This window comes from Lynx canadensis, chromosome D2 (assembly GCF_007474595.2).
Source record: "Lynx canadensis isolate LIC74 chromosome D2, mLynCan4.pri.v2, whole genome shotgun sequence".
Lineage (NCBI taxonomy): Eukaryota > Metazoa > Chordata > Mammalia > Carnivora > Felidae > Lynx > Lynx canadensis.
Window position 1 is genome coordinate 56563796 of NC_044313.2, and position 17936 is coordinate 56581731.

General features: G+C 55.5%; 1 protein-coding gene across 1 annotated transcript in view; it reads right to left on the bottom strand.

Moving 5' to 3' along the window:
• Positions 1-798: 798 nt before the first annotated feature.
• Positions 799-17936, bottom strand: part of COL13A1 (collagen type XIII alpha 1 chain) — a 147210-nt gene continuing 130072 nt past the window's right edge. The window contains exons 36-41 of the mRNA XM_030335305.1: positions 13722-13775; positions 12654-12707; positions 11599-11634; positions 6649-6735; positions 2765-2803; positions 799-859 (exon numbers count right to left, since the gene is read on the bottom strand). Of these exons, the coding sequence (XP_030191165.1) occupies positions 857-859; positions 2765-2803; positions 6649-6735; positions 11599-11634; positions 12654-12707; positions 13722-13775 (273 nt within the window). The 3' untranslated portion in view covers positions 799-856. The remainder of the gene's footprint in view (positions 860-2764; positions 2804-6648; positions 6736-11598; positions 11635-12653; positions 12708-13721; positions 13776-17936) is intronic.

Below are 17936 nucleotides of genomic sequence, written 5' to 3' on the forward strand. Positions count from 1 at the left end.
GGTGCGTGGGCCTTGCAAATCTGTGTCAAACGAACGGCCACCAACAGCGGTAGCTGTGACTAGTGACTGTCGCTCAAAAGGAAGGAAAACACAAAATCACCAAAAAACAAACAAAAAAAAACAACAACAGAAAACCCCCCAAGAAACCAAAAGCAGTAACAAATAGCCCTTTGGAGTCCTGGGGATCCTAGAGGGTTTCAGCACAAGCGAATCTGAGATGTTCACGTGGCTCTAGAACGAACTTGGGATATCTTACAATAGACGTTGCTTCAGAGTCCCCTCCCTCCCTCTGTCGGACCTCACAGTTTCATACAGTTGCTGTCTACTTCTGAGGACCCCTGCTTCGGAACTTGCTGCTCTCACAAGAAAGAACGTATTTAATTTAATGATTGATCAGCATCAGGAATTGCCACGTTTAACTTTTTTTAATAATGAAAATCCGTAAGAGCTTAAAATATTCTTGGCAAAAACACCACCGATGTCCACATCCCCGTGAGTCCACACGTAAGCTGGCCAGCACCTTAGTTTTGGCCGGCCCCCTTCGGCACCAGAACACTATAATTTATTAAGCTTCAATACTTAATAAGTGTGCACAAATATCATGCAAACATATGCCCGTACTCACAAACAAAAAGTGTATTAGAGTCGTAGACGTATACAAAACATCTTGTAAACAAAAGGAAAGAGGTTGGCATTTTCTGTACAAAATATGCAAGGTTTTCTTTTTCTTTCTTTTTTTTTTAATAATAATCTGTAAGATGCATCATACTTCCGGCATTTTCAAAAAGTGAAAACTGTATAAAAATAAATACTCTATGTACAAACACACACACAGGCCAATCCCAGGTTAGAGGCATCACTGCAAAACAAAAACACACAAAACAACGTAGAGTTAGTGTCAGTGGGTCTGCGGGCGTCTACTTCCCTGGTGGGGAAGGAGTGTGCTCTCTGGAGGGCTGAGGGGGCAGCTCTGGAACAGGGCCCCGCGACCCCCTGGGCGGAAGACCCCAGAGCTGTCTGCACCCCGAAGGAAGGCAGAGGCAGGAAATCACTTTCGCCTTCCTGTCACCCCCTTCCTGGCCACTAGAGGGCACTTGCTCTCTATGTGGCCTTTGGGGGCTTGGCTGTTGATGAATTACCGCATCGTCCCGGACTGAATTTCTGGTGTGGACCAACAGACAGGAGGCTTTCTAGTTACTTCCCCAAGGCACCGTAGCTCTGGACAGTGGCTGTTCTCCCCCTGCCAACCTCAACCACTGCCATCTCCTACCCATCAGCGGCAACCTTGAAGAAGGAAATCTTGGAAACACGTCATTTGACACGTCTCTTCCCTCCGCCTGTGGAGTTTTAACTAGGTCTCAAGGGACACACCAAAGGGACGAGGCATGGCTGGAGAGACGGATTCTCGGGGGGGGGGCATCTCCCTTGAAGCTGAGTTTTTCCCTTCTCTGCTCAGGGATGCTTTGGGTACATGTACTTCACCTTGGGCCTGGTGTCTTGGTGGTTTCACTACCTTTAACTCAATCCCGTGAGCTAAGGAGATTCCGGGCATTTAGCACAGAGGAACCCTTCATCTCATTGTTAAGCGGGCCACTACTGTCCCTGAGACAGGGCTGGGTTAGCTATGCACAAACTCTTGGGTAGGTTGGGTTCTCCAGCCCTTTTAGAAGGACAGACCAACACCTGGAGACCGCGTAGTGAGGGCTGTGAGAAGTCTCGGTGGGAGCCAGGTGGAGGGTGGCTGCGGAGGGAGGGTGGGCAGCATCGTGGCCGCCACCTTTGCCGAGGACCCGGGTGGGCTTCCGGATTAGTGACCTGATGGCTGTCATCAAGTCAGCACAGAGGAGCCCTGTGCTTTGGGGGCCCGGACTGAGCGGGGTGATTGGGTTCAGGAGCACAGCCCTGTGGTGTTAGACGGTGTTAATGATGCCAACGCCAAGGCTAGCGTGAGCAAATGAAAGCTCGTTGCTGATGGGAATTCTGGGAGCCCAGGAGATGCTGGGCAGCAGGTTCCCCGTGTGCCAGCAGGAAGCTCTGGCAGCTTAAGTTCAAGGGGAAGGGTAGAGTGGTGAGCCGGTCAGTCTCTACGAGGAGGTACAGAAGCTAAGTGAGTTTATAGTTCAAGCAACTTAGATTCCCGACATCTGTATAAATGTCATCATGTGGCTTACATGACCTCGTGTGAACGCTGCGAGAATAGCTGCCGATAACTAATTTTGAAACACGGTCTAGGGGCGCCTGGGTGGCTCAGTCGGTTAAGCGTCCAACTTTTGATTTCAGCTCAGCTCACAAAGATCCCAGGGTTGTGGGATCACCCTGAGTGTGGAGACCCTCTCTCTGTCCCTTTCCCCGTTCATGCCCTCCTTTTCTCTTTGTCTCTCTCTCTCTCTAAAACACAACAAAACAAAAACAAAAACCCAAAACAAAAAACCCCAAGGTCTAGTAGTCCTCGGAGGAAAGGTGCTGTAGAAATTAACCACACGAAGCATGAAGAGATCGGCTGTGGGGCTACATGGACCCGCCGTACGCTGGGGTCCGCGGATGCCTCAAAAAACATTTTTGAAGGTTCTCTAAGTGCGTGCAGTGAATGGGATGTTTAATGGGCACCCTGCCTTTGGGATCATTCCTTTCTCGACCCATGCCTTGCAGCCTCATCTGCAGAAAGGCCCAGCGTGGAAAGTGTGCGTGCATGATGTCACTTGGGAATGGAGCCCCAAGGACCCCTGTGTCCCCCGAGGCACCGCAAACCACCGGGCGGCCTTACCTTGTTCCAACAGCCCTGGACTGGTAAGCCATCTTCGCCCTGCGGGGAGGAAGGAAGGCAGGTGGCTCAGACTCTGGGACAGCCCGGCGAGCAGGCAGGACAGGGGAGCAAGGGCCACAAACACTGTGGCAGCCCGCCTCTTGTCTATCCCTCTCCTCTGCTTCAGGGCAGAGCCTCCGAAATGGATGGGAGGCAAGCCGGACTTCCCACTGACTAGGGTCACACGCAGTCACCGTGCAAGGCCAAGGGGGGGGGCTGCCCTAGCCTGTGGGGTCAGTGAGCAGCGGTGACCTGAGTGTCCTTTTAGGAACAGCCCTCGGCCGCGCAGGTCTCTGCTCTGGCTGTACTGAATGCTAGGTGCTCACAGCTCAGTCATTCAGCGCTTGGAGGCCTGTTTCGTCCTCTGTGAAACCTGGGGAAGGTGCGGTTGTATGAGGTGATCACTAAGGTGTCCCCAGCTCTCCTATGATCTTAGTTTCCTCCCTTCCTGAACAGCAGGAGGAAGAGACCTAGGCGGTTCCCATCCGTTAATCAATAAGGAGGAGGGCGGGGTGCAAAGAGGCAAGCAACCTCACGGGAATCGCAACATGGTCTCGAGGTGCCTTCAGCAGGGCGACGCTGTCCTCGGGCTCAGCCTCAGCCATTACTGGGAATTTGGGGCCGGGGGCGGAGATGAAGTGGAGGATGGGGATCAACCGTGCCCCGTCTGTCCCCTTTGCCGGTGGCACCCACAGAGCACCTGTAGCCCCAGGACGTCCTGAGGTTTCTCGGGCCCTGATATCCTGGCCCCCTCTGGCATACCCTGGGGGGATCTGGAAACTGTGAGACAAGGTGGGAGTGTGAGGCTGAACCGGGGCCTAGATCCGGTCTAGAATTGCAGCCCAGATCCTAGAATTCCACGCTCCAGGGCACAGAAGGATGGACGCAGGGTTTCAGATGACTGGAGCAAGCGGTTAGCCCAGAGGTGGTTGAATGGGAGCCCTCTGTGCCGCAGATCGATTTCATCCACCACGACAGGTGCCTAAACCTCTGGCCTGGCAGGTAGCGGGCAGCCGGCCCGCCGCAGAGGGCAGAAGAAGCCTAGTTATCTCAAACTGAGATAGCTCCCCCTGCCCCCATGTCCACAACGACACAGGGCAGGGGACGGGAAAAGAGCCACGACGAGAAACAAGAAAGGGAAGGTATGTACACTTCCCCAGTGAGATTCATAGACAAAGGACACATCGGTATGGGATGTTATTGCAGAAAATGCCGCTTTGCATTAAGGACCAAATAAAGATGACCTTCATTGTCCCCTCTGGGTCAGGGAGGGTCTGCAGGGGGAGGTGGTGCATTCCAGGGCTTCATGGAGACCTGCCCCCTTCCCCAGCCTGCCGTGGCGCGACACTTCACATGGACTCTGGAAGGGAGAGGAGCCTCCGCGGGGCCACGGCGGCATTCCCATTGGCACGTGATGGTGGCAGGGCGACAGAGGAGAGTGGGGCAGGCGGAGGGAGTGTGTGAGAGAGGAGCAGGGTGGCGCGGGCCAGCAGAACTCAAGGTACTCAGGCCATGGAAGGCACGTGGCGGAGAGGAGACCTGGCCGGTGATTAGTGGAGGTGCTCTGGGGGGACCGGGGGTCCTATGGCTGCGTGCTCGGGGGTCATCAGGCCAGGCGGTGGGGAGGTGGGGGCAGTGAGCAGGGGCTTCAGCAGAGGGGTGGGGGGAAGGGGGAGCATGCTACCCTGCAGTCTTCTTTTGTTGTCTATACTGGTCCTAAAAAGTCCCTTCACGGGCTCCGTGGTCACCTCTCAGGGGCACACAGCGTATTTTCCTACAACTTTTTCTCTTCTCTTCAGAGATAATTCTCGTGTGACCCCGGGGTGAGACGTGGGACCTGGAGTCCTCATGTCTTACTTGTATGAAAATAGCTCCGCGCACTCTAGACCTCCTGGGGAAGTATAGGAGAGCGGGAACCTTCTAAGCCAATTGCCTTGGAGTGAGGTGCCATCCACTTCTCCCCTTGCAGCGAGGTGAAAGGGTGGCTATGGGGCTAGAACGTCCCTGCCCGAGAGACCCTGAGCCAGGTGTGAGCAGCACTGTGGCCACTCGGCCAGCACATGCGTGGGTCCTAAGAGCCTCCCTGTCTCCCCTCTTCTCTTCCTCAACTACATTCTCGACCTTTCCATTCTCTTCCAGACTTGCCGGTGGTGGGTCATCTGCAGATGAAAGGGAGGGAAGCCAAGGGAGGGTCTTGTAGTGTCTCCCCGGGTTGAAGCAAAAAGGATGAATCGTTTAGTATCTAAAATCCTGACCTTGGACCATCCTTTAGTTCTGGTGGTAGCACCGGGGTAACGACCCCAGAGCCAGCCTGGAAGAATGGGCAGAGTGGCCCCCTCTTCTACCTCAGTTCTAGAACTTCTCAGTCTACGTTTATGAGCATGCCCGTCTGTCCCCGGCCACATCACAAGATGGCGGAACGGGAAGGGGTGTGGGACTGGCTCAGGCATCTCATTCAAATGTTCCGCCTGAGGCTCAGCTGATGCTTGCTGAACCAACCGCAGTGTGTGAAGGAAGAGAAGTCACAGTTGCCAAGAACCTGTCCAGAGGATCTCACCTTCCTGACTTTCTGGGGGCAGGTTTGGCTAGAAGCCCCTAGGAAGGGAGGGTCGGATGCAGGATGGCTCACATTAAGGGGATGTGCTTTTGCAGCAGCTGGAGGAAGAAGCCGAGAAAACATCTGGCAAGCTTTGCGTGCTCCAGGGGGTATGCTTGGGGGCCCTGAGGACCAGCCAGGGCAGGGTGACCCTTAGCGTCTACAGAGAGAAGGGGCAGGAAGTGGAGACTGAGTGGATGGGGCAGGAGGCGTGAGGAGGGCGGCTGGAGAGGCATGCGGGCAAGAACCACACACGTGGGGAAGCCTGAGTCGGCCATGCAGGCGAGGGAGGGTGATGCCATACCAATGGGCACGGGGCATCCAGTCCGTCCAGCCCTGGTAACCCCGGCTCCCCTTTCTCTCCTTTAAAACCTCGGTGTCCCTGTTCACAAAACCAACCACGATGATTATTTAGGTTGAGGCCGGCCAGCTCCGACTGTGGAGTGGAGAGGCCCAAGTCTTACCCCAGCCAGGATGCAGGGCCTTGAGGCATCTACGAGCAGGGCCCAAATCCCCGTTGATCCTCCTGTCCCAAATTCAACCTCTGCGCTCTCTTTGGCTGCCACGAGAGCTGAGCCGTGGCACATGTACGACCAGCCCCCTCCCCATTTAAAGACTCAATTGGAAACAGCGCAGATGAACTTCAAAGGTAGCGTAGCATCGTTTTCAGAGCCACGGATTGTGAAGGCACTTGAGAAGCCCGGCTGACGTGCCACAAATCGTTCCTCAGAAGCCTGTTTGGGGGTGCTTCCCTACTGGTTTTAGCTGGATGGCTAGTGGGCACCGGGAGGCTGTATATTAAGAGCCCCCTTTCTCCGGCCTTGTTCTACCCAGTCTGGGGTATAGATGGCCCCCGGGGGACATGAACCCGGGCGGTCTCCTGCATCCTGACAGAGGATCCCAAAACACCTTGAACTGCTGGCCACAGAGGTGGCCGTGAAACGAAGAAGGCAAACGAGGGGCTCACAAACGCTACAGCGGCTTCCAAAGCCACGCTGGAGCTCGCGGCCAAGGCCTGCTCCCCAAATCGCTTTCCTCGGGAGCGGGTTCTCATTTGCACACGTCCACTGTTCTAGAGCTTTGAAGGAAAGGGATTCAGCCAGAATGACCGCAGCTGTGGTTTGAAGGCAAAGCCAACAGCAGGCAGAGTTTCCCTGGCCGAGTGAGCAGATATTTGCCTTCTTGGTTTCAAACTTGGCAAACCTCAAGGAACACACCAGAACAATGCAAGTGATAAATGAAGACATACCAACGGGCAGGGGGCGTCTAATCCAGGCGCTCCTTGGTCTCCCTTATCCCCTTTAGGCCCTCTAGAGCCTTTCTTCCCCCTCTCCCCCTGTAAATAATGGTTTAGTCCGAGAGAAAAAAATAACATCAAAACTTTAGGATCATTCCCGTGTTAAGGTTAGAAACAGAAAAAGAAAAAAAGAAAAATCAAAGAGGGAAAATACCGTCTCTTAATTAGGATCTTCTTCCCAGTAGGGTTTGAGGCCAGCACCCATCCTTACTCCTCTAGAAACTGGAGACTTTGGTTCAGGCAGGTGGGCAGGGGGCAGGGGAGGAAACTGAGGCCCGGGGACAGGGAGCAGTGGGGCTCAAAGCTGGAGGTGGAGGGAAGTGTCGATGGAATCTATCTGTGGCCAGCGTTGCTAACACCGAGCCCAGAGCGGTCTGTGATGAACAGAGGACCCACTTCCTTCTCTTCGAGGGTCCATTTTTGAAAGGCTTTGACATGGCAACTTTTGTCCCAATTGGTTTTCATCCCTTTGCTATTCTATTAGGAGGCGAGATGATTTTATCTAGAACCCTGGGATATGTGTGCGTGTTTGTGTGTGTGTGTGTGTGTGTGCACATGCGTGTGTGTGAGCGTGTGAAGATGTGCTTGGGCATGCGTGTACAAGCGTGTGCATGTACGATTGTGTGCTTGCACATGAGTGTACAAGCGTCCATGTGTACGTGTGTGTCCGGGGCTCATGGTGGCTCCTGGTTCTCAGTGAGGTCCTCTCACTGTACGTGCGTCTCTGGCCCGTCCTGGTCCGGATCATAGGCAGCTATTCGTATATTGACAGGTTGGTTCAAGGAGCTCATTTGTTTCTGCAAAACTTCCCTAAGCATCCTCTTTCTAAATCGAACCCCACTTTGTATGCGTCAGGATCACTCTCCATTTAAAAAGGGGCAATGGGGAGTTCTTTAATGACTTTGAGTTTGGATTTTCACATGTTGGGTTTCCTGACAAAGGGGCCGAGTGTGCCCGTGGGGAGCCTTCTTGGGAAGGGGTCTCCTCAGCCGCAGAAGACCGATGGCGTAATGCCTGGGGGCTTCCACTGTGCTCCCCGAGGTGGACAAGACCTTGAAGGCGGGCAGGCCGGGATCAGAGCAAAGGATTGGAGCCAGAGCGCGTTCTGCTTATTACTAGCAACGTGTCTTGGGGAAGTTACTCAACCTCTCTGAGCCTGTAGAACATGGATAATATGACCTTCTTCAAAACTTTGGTGTGATGTCTTTGTGCACGGTAAGTGCTTAATACTGACACATGGCACGTGCTCAGCCAGTGAGAGTTGCCGCACAATGATGCCAATGACAATTGTTACTTCTTGTTGGCCAGTATTGGAGCCGAGGCTCCGGACACGATCCTGTCACGTCTACTGTGTTCCTGCAGTGGAGGGCTGCAAGGTTCCTCGGAGGGAGGCAAAGGACGAGAATAGTTTTTATGTTTCCCCGAATCTTTGGAAAGTCCTCCCATTTCTTGATTCCAGGGGTTCCCTGTGATGGCCAGTGCACTGGTCTGAGTGGGTTTTCTGAAGTGCAAATACTACTTGGAAAATGCTGTGTTTAGGAGGGAACTTGTATATGCTCATTAGGTGTGACTGTGTTGGCCCTGAGCTATGCCCACCAGTGAGAACATGATGGCGTGAACTGTCCCCGAGCAGTGGACAAGCAAAACCACCGGCTGCTTGGATGGGAAGCCCACGGTCAACTTTCTCAGCAATGTGGTCCCTTATTCACCTTGGGTCAGGTCAGTGTAAAAGTAAACACAGCTTCCCATGTTCAGAGGGTGGGCAAAGCTCCTGAGGGGTTGGCGGGGGTGGGGTTCCAGGTCCCTGATGATTCGCCTCTGGGCAACAGAGGGTCGGCGGTGGTCCTGACTTTACAGGTGGGCAGCTTGCACCACGGGCGCCATGTTCTAAGGGCCCAGGAAATGGCTTTACAGTGGAGGCCCTCTGGAGATAGTAGAGTACTAGCTTTACCTACATTTTCCCTGCCTCCCACCCCCAAAGAGTGACAAAAAGAGGCCTTGGCAAAGAGGGGGTTCTAGGTGGGGAAAGGGCAAGTTAAAGTCGAGGAGCAGAGGTTTCTGTAAAATATAGGGATGCATGAATTGACCTGAGAAGAAATAAATTGCAGCTGGGAGAGTGGAAAGAAAAGGATGAGGGGTATGGGGTTATGGTAATGGGGTGAACATGTTGGGCGGGGGGAGAGATACTGAAGGAGTGAAGGAAGGAAGTGTCCAGCCCGGGCCAAAAGAGATAATGGAGGAAGGAGAGGTAAGGAGGCAAGGGGACCTGGGGGAGCAGGCCGCTCGCACGCACAGGCACATGCACACCCAGACGGCGCATCTCGCAGTGACCTCAGCCTCCCCGCGTGCATGCAGACCTTCCGGCTGGCTGGCTGGCAGGCAGTCCCACCGCGGCACCCAATTTTCCTGACACCAGATTGCCAAATTCGTGCCACCGTTTATCTTGTGACCGCCTTTTTCATCCTAAACGTGGCTCCTGGGCCCGATGCACGAGGCCGCTAAAGGCCGAGAAGAGTACCGTCTCTTGCGACAAGGACAGAACATTCTTTCCATTGCCCTGTGTGTCCTCCTTAGGAAAGTGCCTGTTTGGGGCTCTGGGCCTTGCCGGCTACTGCAAGGACCTTCTTCCTTCCACGAACAGGAAAGAGGCTCCAAGGCCGTTGCCTGGTGGGACACAGGCAAGCCTAGTTTTAAGATGGCGCCTTGGTTCACCGTAAGTCAGAGCAACAGGCTTGCGGTGCAGCGACCGGGGGCCTCCCGGAGGCCCAGGCATGACGTGTGGCGAAGTCTGAGAGCTACCTCAGGTAGCCACCCTCTCCTACCGGGTGGGGGCGGGGCTTGGAACACCTGCAGCTTCACCTTCATGAGCAACAGTGGGGCTTCTAACTAGAATGTCATCTAAGCCCCTCTGGGCTTTTCCCTTGACCGAAGTGTCAATACTCTGAGCTTCAAGCCTAAGGGAAAAAAACCGTCCATGGCAAAGCATTGACTGTGCTTGGAACTTCCTTTGTTTTGAAGGCTTTATCACCAAGCCTCTACATCTCTCCCCAAAGGTCCATTAGGGTCTGGGGTAGAAAGAGGTCTGTCTGAGGAGGTGAGATGTAGGGGGAGCTCTTCCAGCACATTCTGGCATCCCGAGCGTCAGATCTCTTGAATAGAGGACACAAGCTGTTCCTTGATTCAGAGACCCGCTCTTCGGAATAAGTCAGTTGTCCCGAAAGCGGGTTTGTGCAACTTGACCGTTTGCCGGACTTGACTTTTACTAAGTGGCATATTGCTAATTTATGGGTGGGGCAGGGGAAAGTGTGTAAAACTTTTAGCTAGGAAGGAGTCGTGGAGAAGAAATATTCTCCCGTGGACTCCTGGGACCTCACTGGCGCATTCAGCAACCCCAGTCCCTTACATCAGCACCTCCAGCCTCCTGCCACCCCTCCAGCTGGGACAAGGGCATCTCTCTGCCTGTCTCCACGTCTAGGGCAACACGATCACTGCCACCGGAGGACTGGCTTTGCAGCCTCCAAATGGCTCACTGCCTCAAGCCAACTGGAAAAGTCTTAAGAAATAGTTCAAAAAGTATTAATTGAGTATGACAAAGACAACCAGAGCACTGTAGAAATAAATTAGAAAGGGAATTAGTGTGCCAGCTAAGAGGTGGAATGATCAATTTTTTTGGTGGTCACAGTCAGGAAGGTGGGCTTCCCAGCCTGCCGGAACAGCCAGCACATTTCTGGAAGTAGGTCTGTTTCTTCCGGTGATTTCTAGACTTGGTTTTCCGCGGACAGTTTAGTAGGGGTCCCTCTGCCTGCTTCCTCTTACTTATAGAGGCCACAGAACAAATTGAGTTGCTTTTGACCTGCTGCCAGAAAGGACAATTTAGGGATAGAAGGAGTTCAGTAAATACACCTTAAGTTGAAATGACAGGATATAAGATATAAGCAAGATATAAGCATACAGATTCTGGCACTTTCTAGCCATGAACACGGTTATCAGTGCTCGAAGATCAACCAGAAGACCAGGGCTTGAAAGCTATCTGCTGTGCCTCTGTCTGCGTGAGCTCAGTATATTTTGTCGTGATTCTGGCCTGTTCTCCATCCGTTCCCCCACTCATTCTCGTCTACCTCTAAGACCCTTGGATATTATGACCCACTAGAAGATGCGCTTGGGCCTCCAAGAGCTGTGTGCCACACTCCGAGAACCACTGGGAGGAAACAGCAGATGAGACGTTCTATGAAGGGACCCGGTGGCCATCTCTCGGTCGGATGTAGGTAAATGGTCCCTGCTGGGCCCAGAGGCGTCTTGTGTCATCCACCGTGTACCATCATACGGCCATGGGTGCTGTGGACATTCAATAATTGTGTCCTGCTGATGACGGCAGAGACCAAAGGGACAGCAAAGGACCTCGGGAGGTGCAATTCATTTCATGGTCCTGCTGACTTTTTCCAAGAGAAATAATGGCTGTGATGATTTTTTAAAGGGTTGGCTGCTTACAACAGCTGTCTGCTTGTGCTTGGAACTGGAATTTATTTCTTTCTCACCAGTGGCCTGGGATGCCTGGCGAAACTAAGTTTCAGAAAATACCATTTAGGGGTCCGTTATCAGGGCACCCTAGGGAGAGCTGGGCACGTGACTCCCGTTGCTGGATGGCAATGCTAATCTGATGGCCACCCTGGGATTCAGTCTCCCCTTGTCTTGTGGAAAAATCCATGCTTCTATTTCAGGATTAGGCCTCAGGCTGCCTGCGTGCTACACAGTGAGCCCCTCACTACAAAGCCTTTTAATTCAGGATGATTTGCCAGGAAAAACTGTATCTGCCCATGTTGGGTCAGGAATCCCCAATTGATCATTCCACCACATCATGAAGACATTAGTAAGCAGAGCCAGAGTGCAAAGGCTCAGACTCACCCGGTTTCCTTTGTCCCCGGGTGGTCCATGTAAACCCTGTAATAAATCGCACAAATGAAGACGCGTTAATGAGAAAAGGCAGGATGGCCATCCCGTCCTTCCTTCCAGGATCGTAAAGGTCTTCACTGATGTCTGATTCATCAGAGACAGGCTTAACTATCCCCATTTTACAGAAGGGGGACAAAGGGGCTTGACCTAGAGACAAATAATGAGTGATGGGCAAAGCCAAGAACACGGTCCTGGTTTTCTCTCGCAGCAGCCGAGGCCCGGGCCGGTGGCTCTATTCTTCTAGCTCACTCGTGCTAATGAGTGCCAGGTGCTGAGGACACGGCCTGGACACAGAGAGCTCTCCTGGCAGAAGAGGTGTTTGCATGGCTCTCCCGCCAGGCTCTTGCTAGAGAAATGACCCCAAAGCTGCTCATACCCTCTTTTCAAGGCACAGGCTGTTCTCCATTGTCTTTAGCTAGGGGAACGGCACAAGGCAAGGACCGGCCAGGGTTAGCCCGAGCAAAGCTGCCTGGGCGTGGAACTGGTGAACAGATTACCACCTCCCACCTTCCAGTGGGTGGGAAACAAAGGTCCTGGCTCTCTTGGGCGACTGACTTTTATAACAACCCAACGGGAAAATCTGCCGTAATTGGGAAGGCTGTCTCTTGGGAGAGCCGCCCCTCTCATGAAACCTCTCCCTCTGGCATTACGATGTTGTGGATTTGATTCTGCCCCTCCTCGACGGCAGGGGCCGCTGACACAGTCGTCTGTGAGGCCCCCACTGCACGGAACACAGAGGCTTGCAGCGGGAGGGGCTCGTATGCGTTTGCCTCATGCCTGAGGACCTGAGGCCCAACAGGGGCCACGCGTCCCAAGCACTGCCTCGAGCAGTGCCCAGCAGGGAAGTTCCACGGCCAGTTGGCTGTTGGCAGCCTCCTCTGTCACAGAAATCAGCGTTCTGGCTTAGCTCTGGATGTCTGCTCCGGGCTCTGGGTTTGCTGTTGTGACGATGGCTCTGTTGGGGGTAGGGATAGGCGGAGAGAAACTTCCCGTCCCGCGACACTTACAGGAAGCCCAGCCGCTCCTGATGGTCCTGTCATCCCAAGGTCGCCTTTGCTGCCCTGAAACAGGAGAGAGAAACCCATGAGCCCTCCCTGACGGGGCAACAACCTTCCATCACCCGTTTTCTGTTTTTGTGTGAAACCCAGGAAACCTCTCCAGTCCGCTCAAAGAGCCGTCACTGCAAAGCAAGGGCTGAGCGGAGGGCTTGACTGGTGTGGACTGTGCCTCGGCGCCTCCCTCCCTCCAGCAGAGCCCATCCCCCGAGGCCCTCTGGAAAGACCGGACACTGTCCTGAAGGTAGTTGCTGGCCCTCAAGCAGAAGCCGGGGAGGGGAACAAGGAGCAGGACATGAGCATGCACAGCGAAGGTGGGGAAGAGGCAAAGAGCTCTGATTTCTTCTTTGAAGCCACAACTCTCCCCTCTGAGAGCAGCCATCCTGGTTCCCAAAGCGGCTGTGATCTCAGGGAAGCCTGTGACCTAGGGGGGAGGTCTAGTGTCCCAGCGGCTCTCCGGTGACCCGCCCCGCGCGGGCCTGGTTGGGGAAGAGCTGACGGACGGGACGGGCAGCCCTCCTCGTCCCCTGAGCCGAGCCCCCCACCGGCACCGCACATGCCCACTCCCCGGGCTGCGGCTGGGAGACGTGACTGTGGGAGCTGGCCTAACGCCCGTCTTCCTGACTGCCAGGATTTTCTTATGCCACCTGGCACTCCGTTCTATGCTGTCTTCCTCAATCATACAGGGTTTAGGTGTGTCTGGTCCCAGCAGCACCGGGGACCTTGCCAGACTGAGCCTGTGACTAATGCCAGGTGACTAGGAGCCTAGCACGGGAAGCTGTCCGTCTGTCCGCTCACAGCTATCAAGTGAGCAACCCAGGCCGGCCGGCTCCCCCACGGGCTGCTGTGAGGGTCACTGGGAGAGGACAAGGAGGTACCGGCTGCTCCAGGAGGAATGGGTGGGGGCCAAGGACCCGCGGCTGAGCCCGGGCCGGGGCGCTGGCCCCCTCCTGGTGTTCACACTCGCTGCCCCTGGTGTGCAGACCACCCCCCTGGTGTGCAGGGTTCCCGAGCACTCACCCTCTCGCCCTTTGGTCCCGCTGGGCCTGGAACTCCGACTGGTCCTGGAGTACCCTGGGGAGGCGAAAGAAAGCAGACGTGAGGGGGCCGGTGCCAAGGGGAGCCCCGGGAGCCCCGCCCGGCGCTGGAGATGAGCAAGGTCCAGAGGCCCATTTTCAGGGTTGGCGAGGCCAGGCTCGTTCAGGGCAGTCATTCGACTGGGGCGGGTTCCTGTTTGGGTGGGGGGCCTCGGGGAGAGAGGCGTCCCCCTGCCTCAGAGCCAGATTTGAGGGGGGAAACCCTTTCGCTTCACCACCAAGCTTGCCAAGGCTGAAAACGGTAGAACTGTTGCTTAGTTTGCTCCCTGAAGCGCTTGGGAGGGGTGGGTGCCATCCCCGGGGTGGGGGCGCGGGCTGGCACCTGCTTGCCGTCGCAGCTCCACATGCAGCGGGAGGCGCTTCATGCCACAGAGACCGATGCAGACGCACACACAGAGGCAGGCGCGGGAGGGTCGTTCAGCCACCGCTTAGCCCACCCGCCCCACCGCCCCGGGCCTCCCGCCTCCGGCCGGGCCTCTGCACCCGCTCCCAGGCCCCGCGGGGCAGGCTGCACCGGACAGTGAAGCAGTGTGCCTCGGACGGGTGCCAGCGCTGTCCTGGCCGGGAGATGTGCCCTGCTGGCTCCCGAATCGGGGCTGCCGGGAGGTGGGGGTGGGGGCGGGGCTGGCTGTGACACAATTATCTGCGCCAGGTTCCCCGTTTCCACCCGGACTGGACGAAGTGTGCATCTCAGAGCTTTCCTGTTGCTCGGCCTCGGTGTTTAGATTTCCTGCTCAGACAAGGACTTGAGGACGAGGGGCTGGCCTGTGCGCGGCTTTCTGGGGCACGAGCCACTGGGGGAAACGCTGACTGACCTCACGCGGAAAAGAAAAAGAGCGCTAAGACATTCTCGGTGCCCCCTTTGCAACTACGGGGGGAGGACTGGGCAGGTGGCACAAGGGCGCCTCAAAAATGAAGGAGGCCCGATCAGGCTCAGAACGGCACTCCGGAGTCCCTGGCCTGCTTCAGGGCTTTCAGCTCTGCGATATTGGAGACGTTTCTTGGGCTCTCCGAGGGTCCATTTTCCTCCCTGTGAAATGGGGATGATGATACGAGTATCTGCTTTTGAGGCCCCTGCCCATTAAAACAGTTGAATGTATGTCACGCATTCGGCACCAATAAATGTCAGTATTGGCTGGGCAGGGTTATTTGCCCCATAAAACTTTTCCTTTAAGGTTGTGATGTTGACTTAATGAGGGAAAATAAAACCTGGGGCCCAAAGGGGACAGCATCTCTGAATTTGCACTGCTCCCCCGTCCATCCAGGAAGAACGGAGCGCGTTGTGAGGACGGTTTTGCTTTCTCTGATTCCAGCCACAGATCATCCCCCTCGCCTGACGGGCCACCTGGGGAAGGTGCGCTAGGCGTGAGGAGGATGAAAAGGGAGGGACTGGGGAGGAGCGAAGCCGGAATGATGCCTGGAAAAGAGGTCTAGTCTCCGTGTGGGAGCAGGTATAGTGTCGCCTCCGTAAACGCATGGTGGAGAGGGGCTCTGGAAGGGCCGTGGTCTCGGCTGAGCCACGTCACCGCCTCTGCTTGGTGAGGACACGTGCACTGGGATGAGGCTCTGCGGCTCCTTCTCGAAGCTCTGGGCTCCCACTGCACCAGCTGTGAGGTCCACCTCCAGGGCCCCGAGAAGGCCCACTGTTGCCTTTGTGCTTTTGACATCGGCCTGTACCCCAAGTGGATATCCTGCACCTCCACAAATGAAACCCTGCAAACTCGCTTTCCCCTGAGGGCCATTCCAGCCAGCTCATTAGAACCTCGACTTCTAGGCAGACCATGCAGCCGTGGCCTCACAAGTGTCCCGCAAAGGCAGGGCGGGGACTCCCTGGCTGGAAGGGGCCGGGCGCACCCACAGCTCTGGTGACGGCTCCCGGGCAGGGAAGTTCAGCCTCCTGGCCCTCGGTGGTCAGTGATCCCTATACCCTGGGAAGGTGACAGGCTTCAGTGGGAAAGCCGCTTCCCTAAAGACCTCCCGGGGTGCTCTGGGAGGGGCCTGGCAGGTGGAGAGGAGAGGAGAGACTCTTTTTGTGATGCTTCAGCTGTTTGTCACGAGAAGAAGGGCCAGGCGCTTTCTAGTCATGAGTAGTGATGCCTGTTTTCTGGAATCAGAAAAGAATGAAGAGGGGACCCGAATGTTCCTGACTTGCTCTGCATAAGCCCCCTGTTGAATCGCGGGGCCGCTGCGGCACCACCGGAAGTGGCTATAACATGCCTGCCGAACACTGAGCTGGGACCGTCCCACGTGATCCTAGATGCTACACCTGTCCTCACCCCAGTACACTCCACAGGGGCTGCACAGGACTAGGAAGCCCTTGTGGGCAGACAGGAGATGGACAGAGCTCACAGCATGAAGACAACACGGCATGACAGGCACATACAGACACTGTTGTGTTTGGTGGGCGTGAGTCAGGGTCCCGACCCCTGGGGCTGGGCTCCCAGGCCGCACTCGGCCCTCCGCGAGAAACAGAGTCTATGCCGCTGGAGCAGACTTCCACCCCGTGCCCGGCAGTCAGGAAATTCAGATTTGAGGACCCTGGGTTCACACGATGGCCGGGGGAATTCAGATGAAGGCCAATCCGTCTTTGGCCGAGAGACCCGAATAAGCGTTTCTGAACTGAGTGCAGACGGTACCTTTCTGGTGTTGGTGGTGGGATGAGGCATGACTCACGGGGAAAACGAGGCCACAGCGGGACAGGGACAGACGAGAGGGGTCACAGGCCGGGGGTGGGGTGGGGTGGGATGACGGGTAACGGAGAAGCGACACTCACCGGTGGCCCAGGCCTGCCGTCCAAACCTGAAGCTCCCTGGACGAAGGGAACAGTTTGACCAAGAAAAGGGGAGGGGAGGAACGGGAGGGAGAAAAAGGGACCGGGGAGGGAAGAGGTGAGTGAAGCAGTGACTCTGGACAGACACAAATGCTGGCAATCAAACAAAACGGGAGAAATAGGCTTGGGAGGACAGGTAATGGTATTCACACGGAAACCAACAAAAACGGACACTGGGTGCAGTGTGGCCGACCGCTGAGCAGGCCGGTGGAGATCCGTGCAGATGGCCGTTCTGGTCCTCAGCGCCCCCTGCTTCCCTCTCGCCTGTTATCCCCTCTCAGAAACCCCTCTCCCAGGGGCTTCCAGTGCCCCGGAGAAAGGGACGCAGAAAGAGAATTCATGGGAAGGAGTCTGGAACCAGAGGTAGTGCATCCGTTCCCCAGGACCAGTCTCACCGCAGAGGGACAAGCCTGTGTGGACGGTGGGTTGTCTTCGCAGCGTCTTTTGCACAGCTGCTGAGACCAGGCCATGCTGGGGAACCCCGAGGAAGTCAGTACTGAGTTGGGAACCTGGGGGGGAAGCCAGCCTGCTTCTGCTCCAGCGTTGGGGCTCGGATGTTAGTGCTAACGATGCCTGACCTTTCTCTGGCACTGCAGTTTGCAAAACTCAGCACGAACTCGATCCTTTCGTGTTGTCCCAAACAAGGGCCCTTTTATAGAAGAAGGCCTTGGGGGCAGCTGACTGCGACAAAGGTCTAAGGCCACGTACGCCCTGGAGTAAACTGGCTGGCGGGTGGGATGCTATTAAGACCATTTGCAATGCAGCATCCAGTGATATATGAGAGGGGAATAGGCTGGGAAGCTGCCCCTGAGACCCATCTAGAAAAACCGGGGGGGGGGGGATTTGTCTAATGACTCCAATGTGAGAGAAGGCAGTGGAGACACTCTGGCCCCGTTAAGGACTGAGTTCTTAAAAACTGCTTCCAGCAGTTCAGGAATGAGCCTAGGCCGGGGTGCCTGGGTGGCTCAGTCGGTTAAGTGTCCGACTTCCGCTCAGGTCCCGATCTCGCGGTCCGTGAGCTCGAGCCCCGGGTAGGGCTCTGGGGTGACAGCTCAGAGCCTGGAGCCTGCTTCGGATTCTGTGTCTTCCTCTCTCTCTGCCCCTCCCCCCACATGTGCCCTGTCTCTCTCTCTCCCTCAAAAATAAATAAACATTTAAAACATTAAAAAAAAAAAAAAAGAAAAAGAAATGCGCCCAGGCCTCAGGATTGTACGGTGGGGCGATGCCCCCCGGCAAGGAAGGGCAGGGGAAAGGGTGCTGGGTAGTAGGGTCTTCCGGGGACTTCCTTCTCAGTATTAGAATCACAAA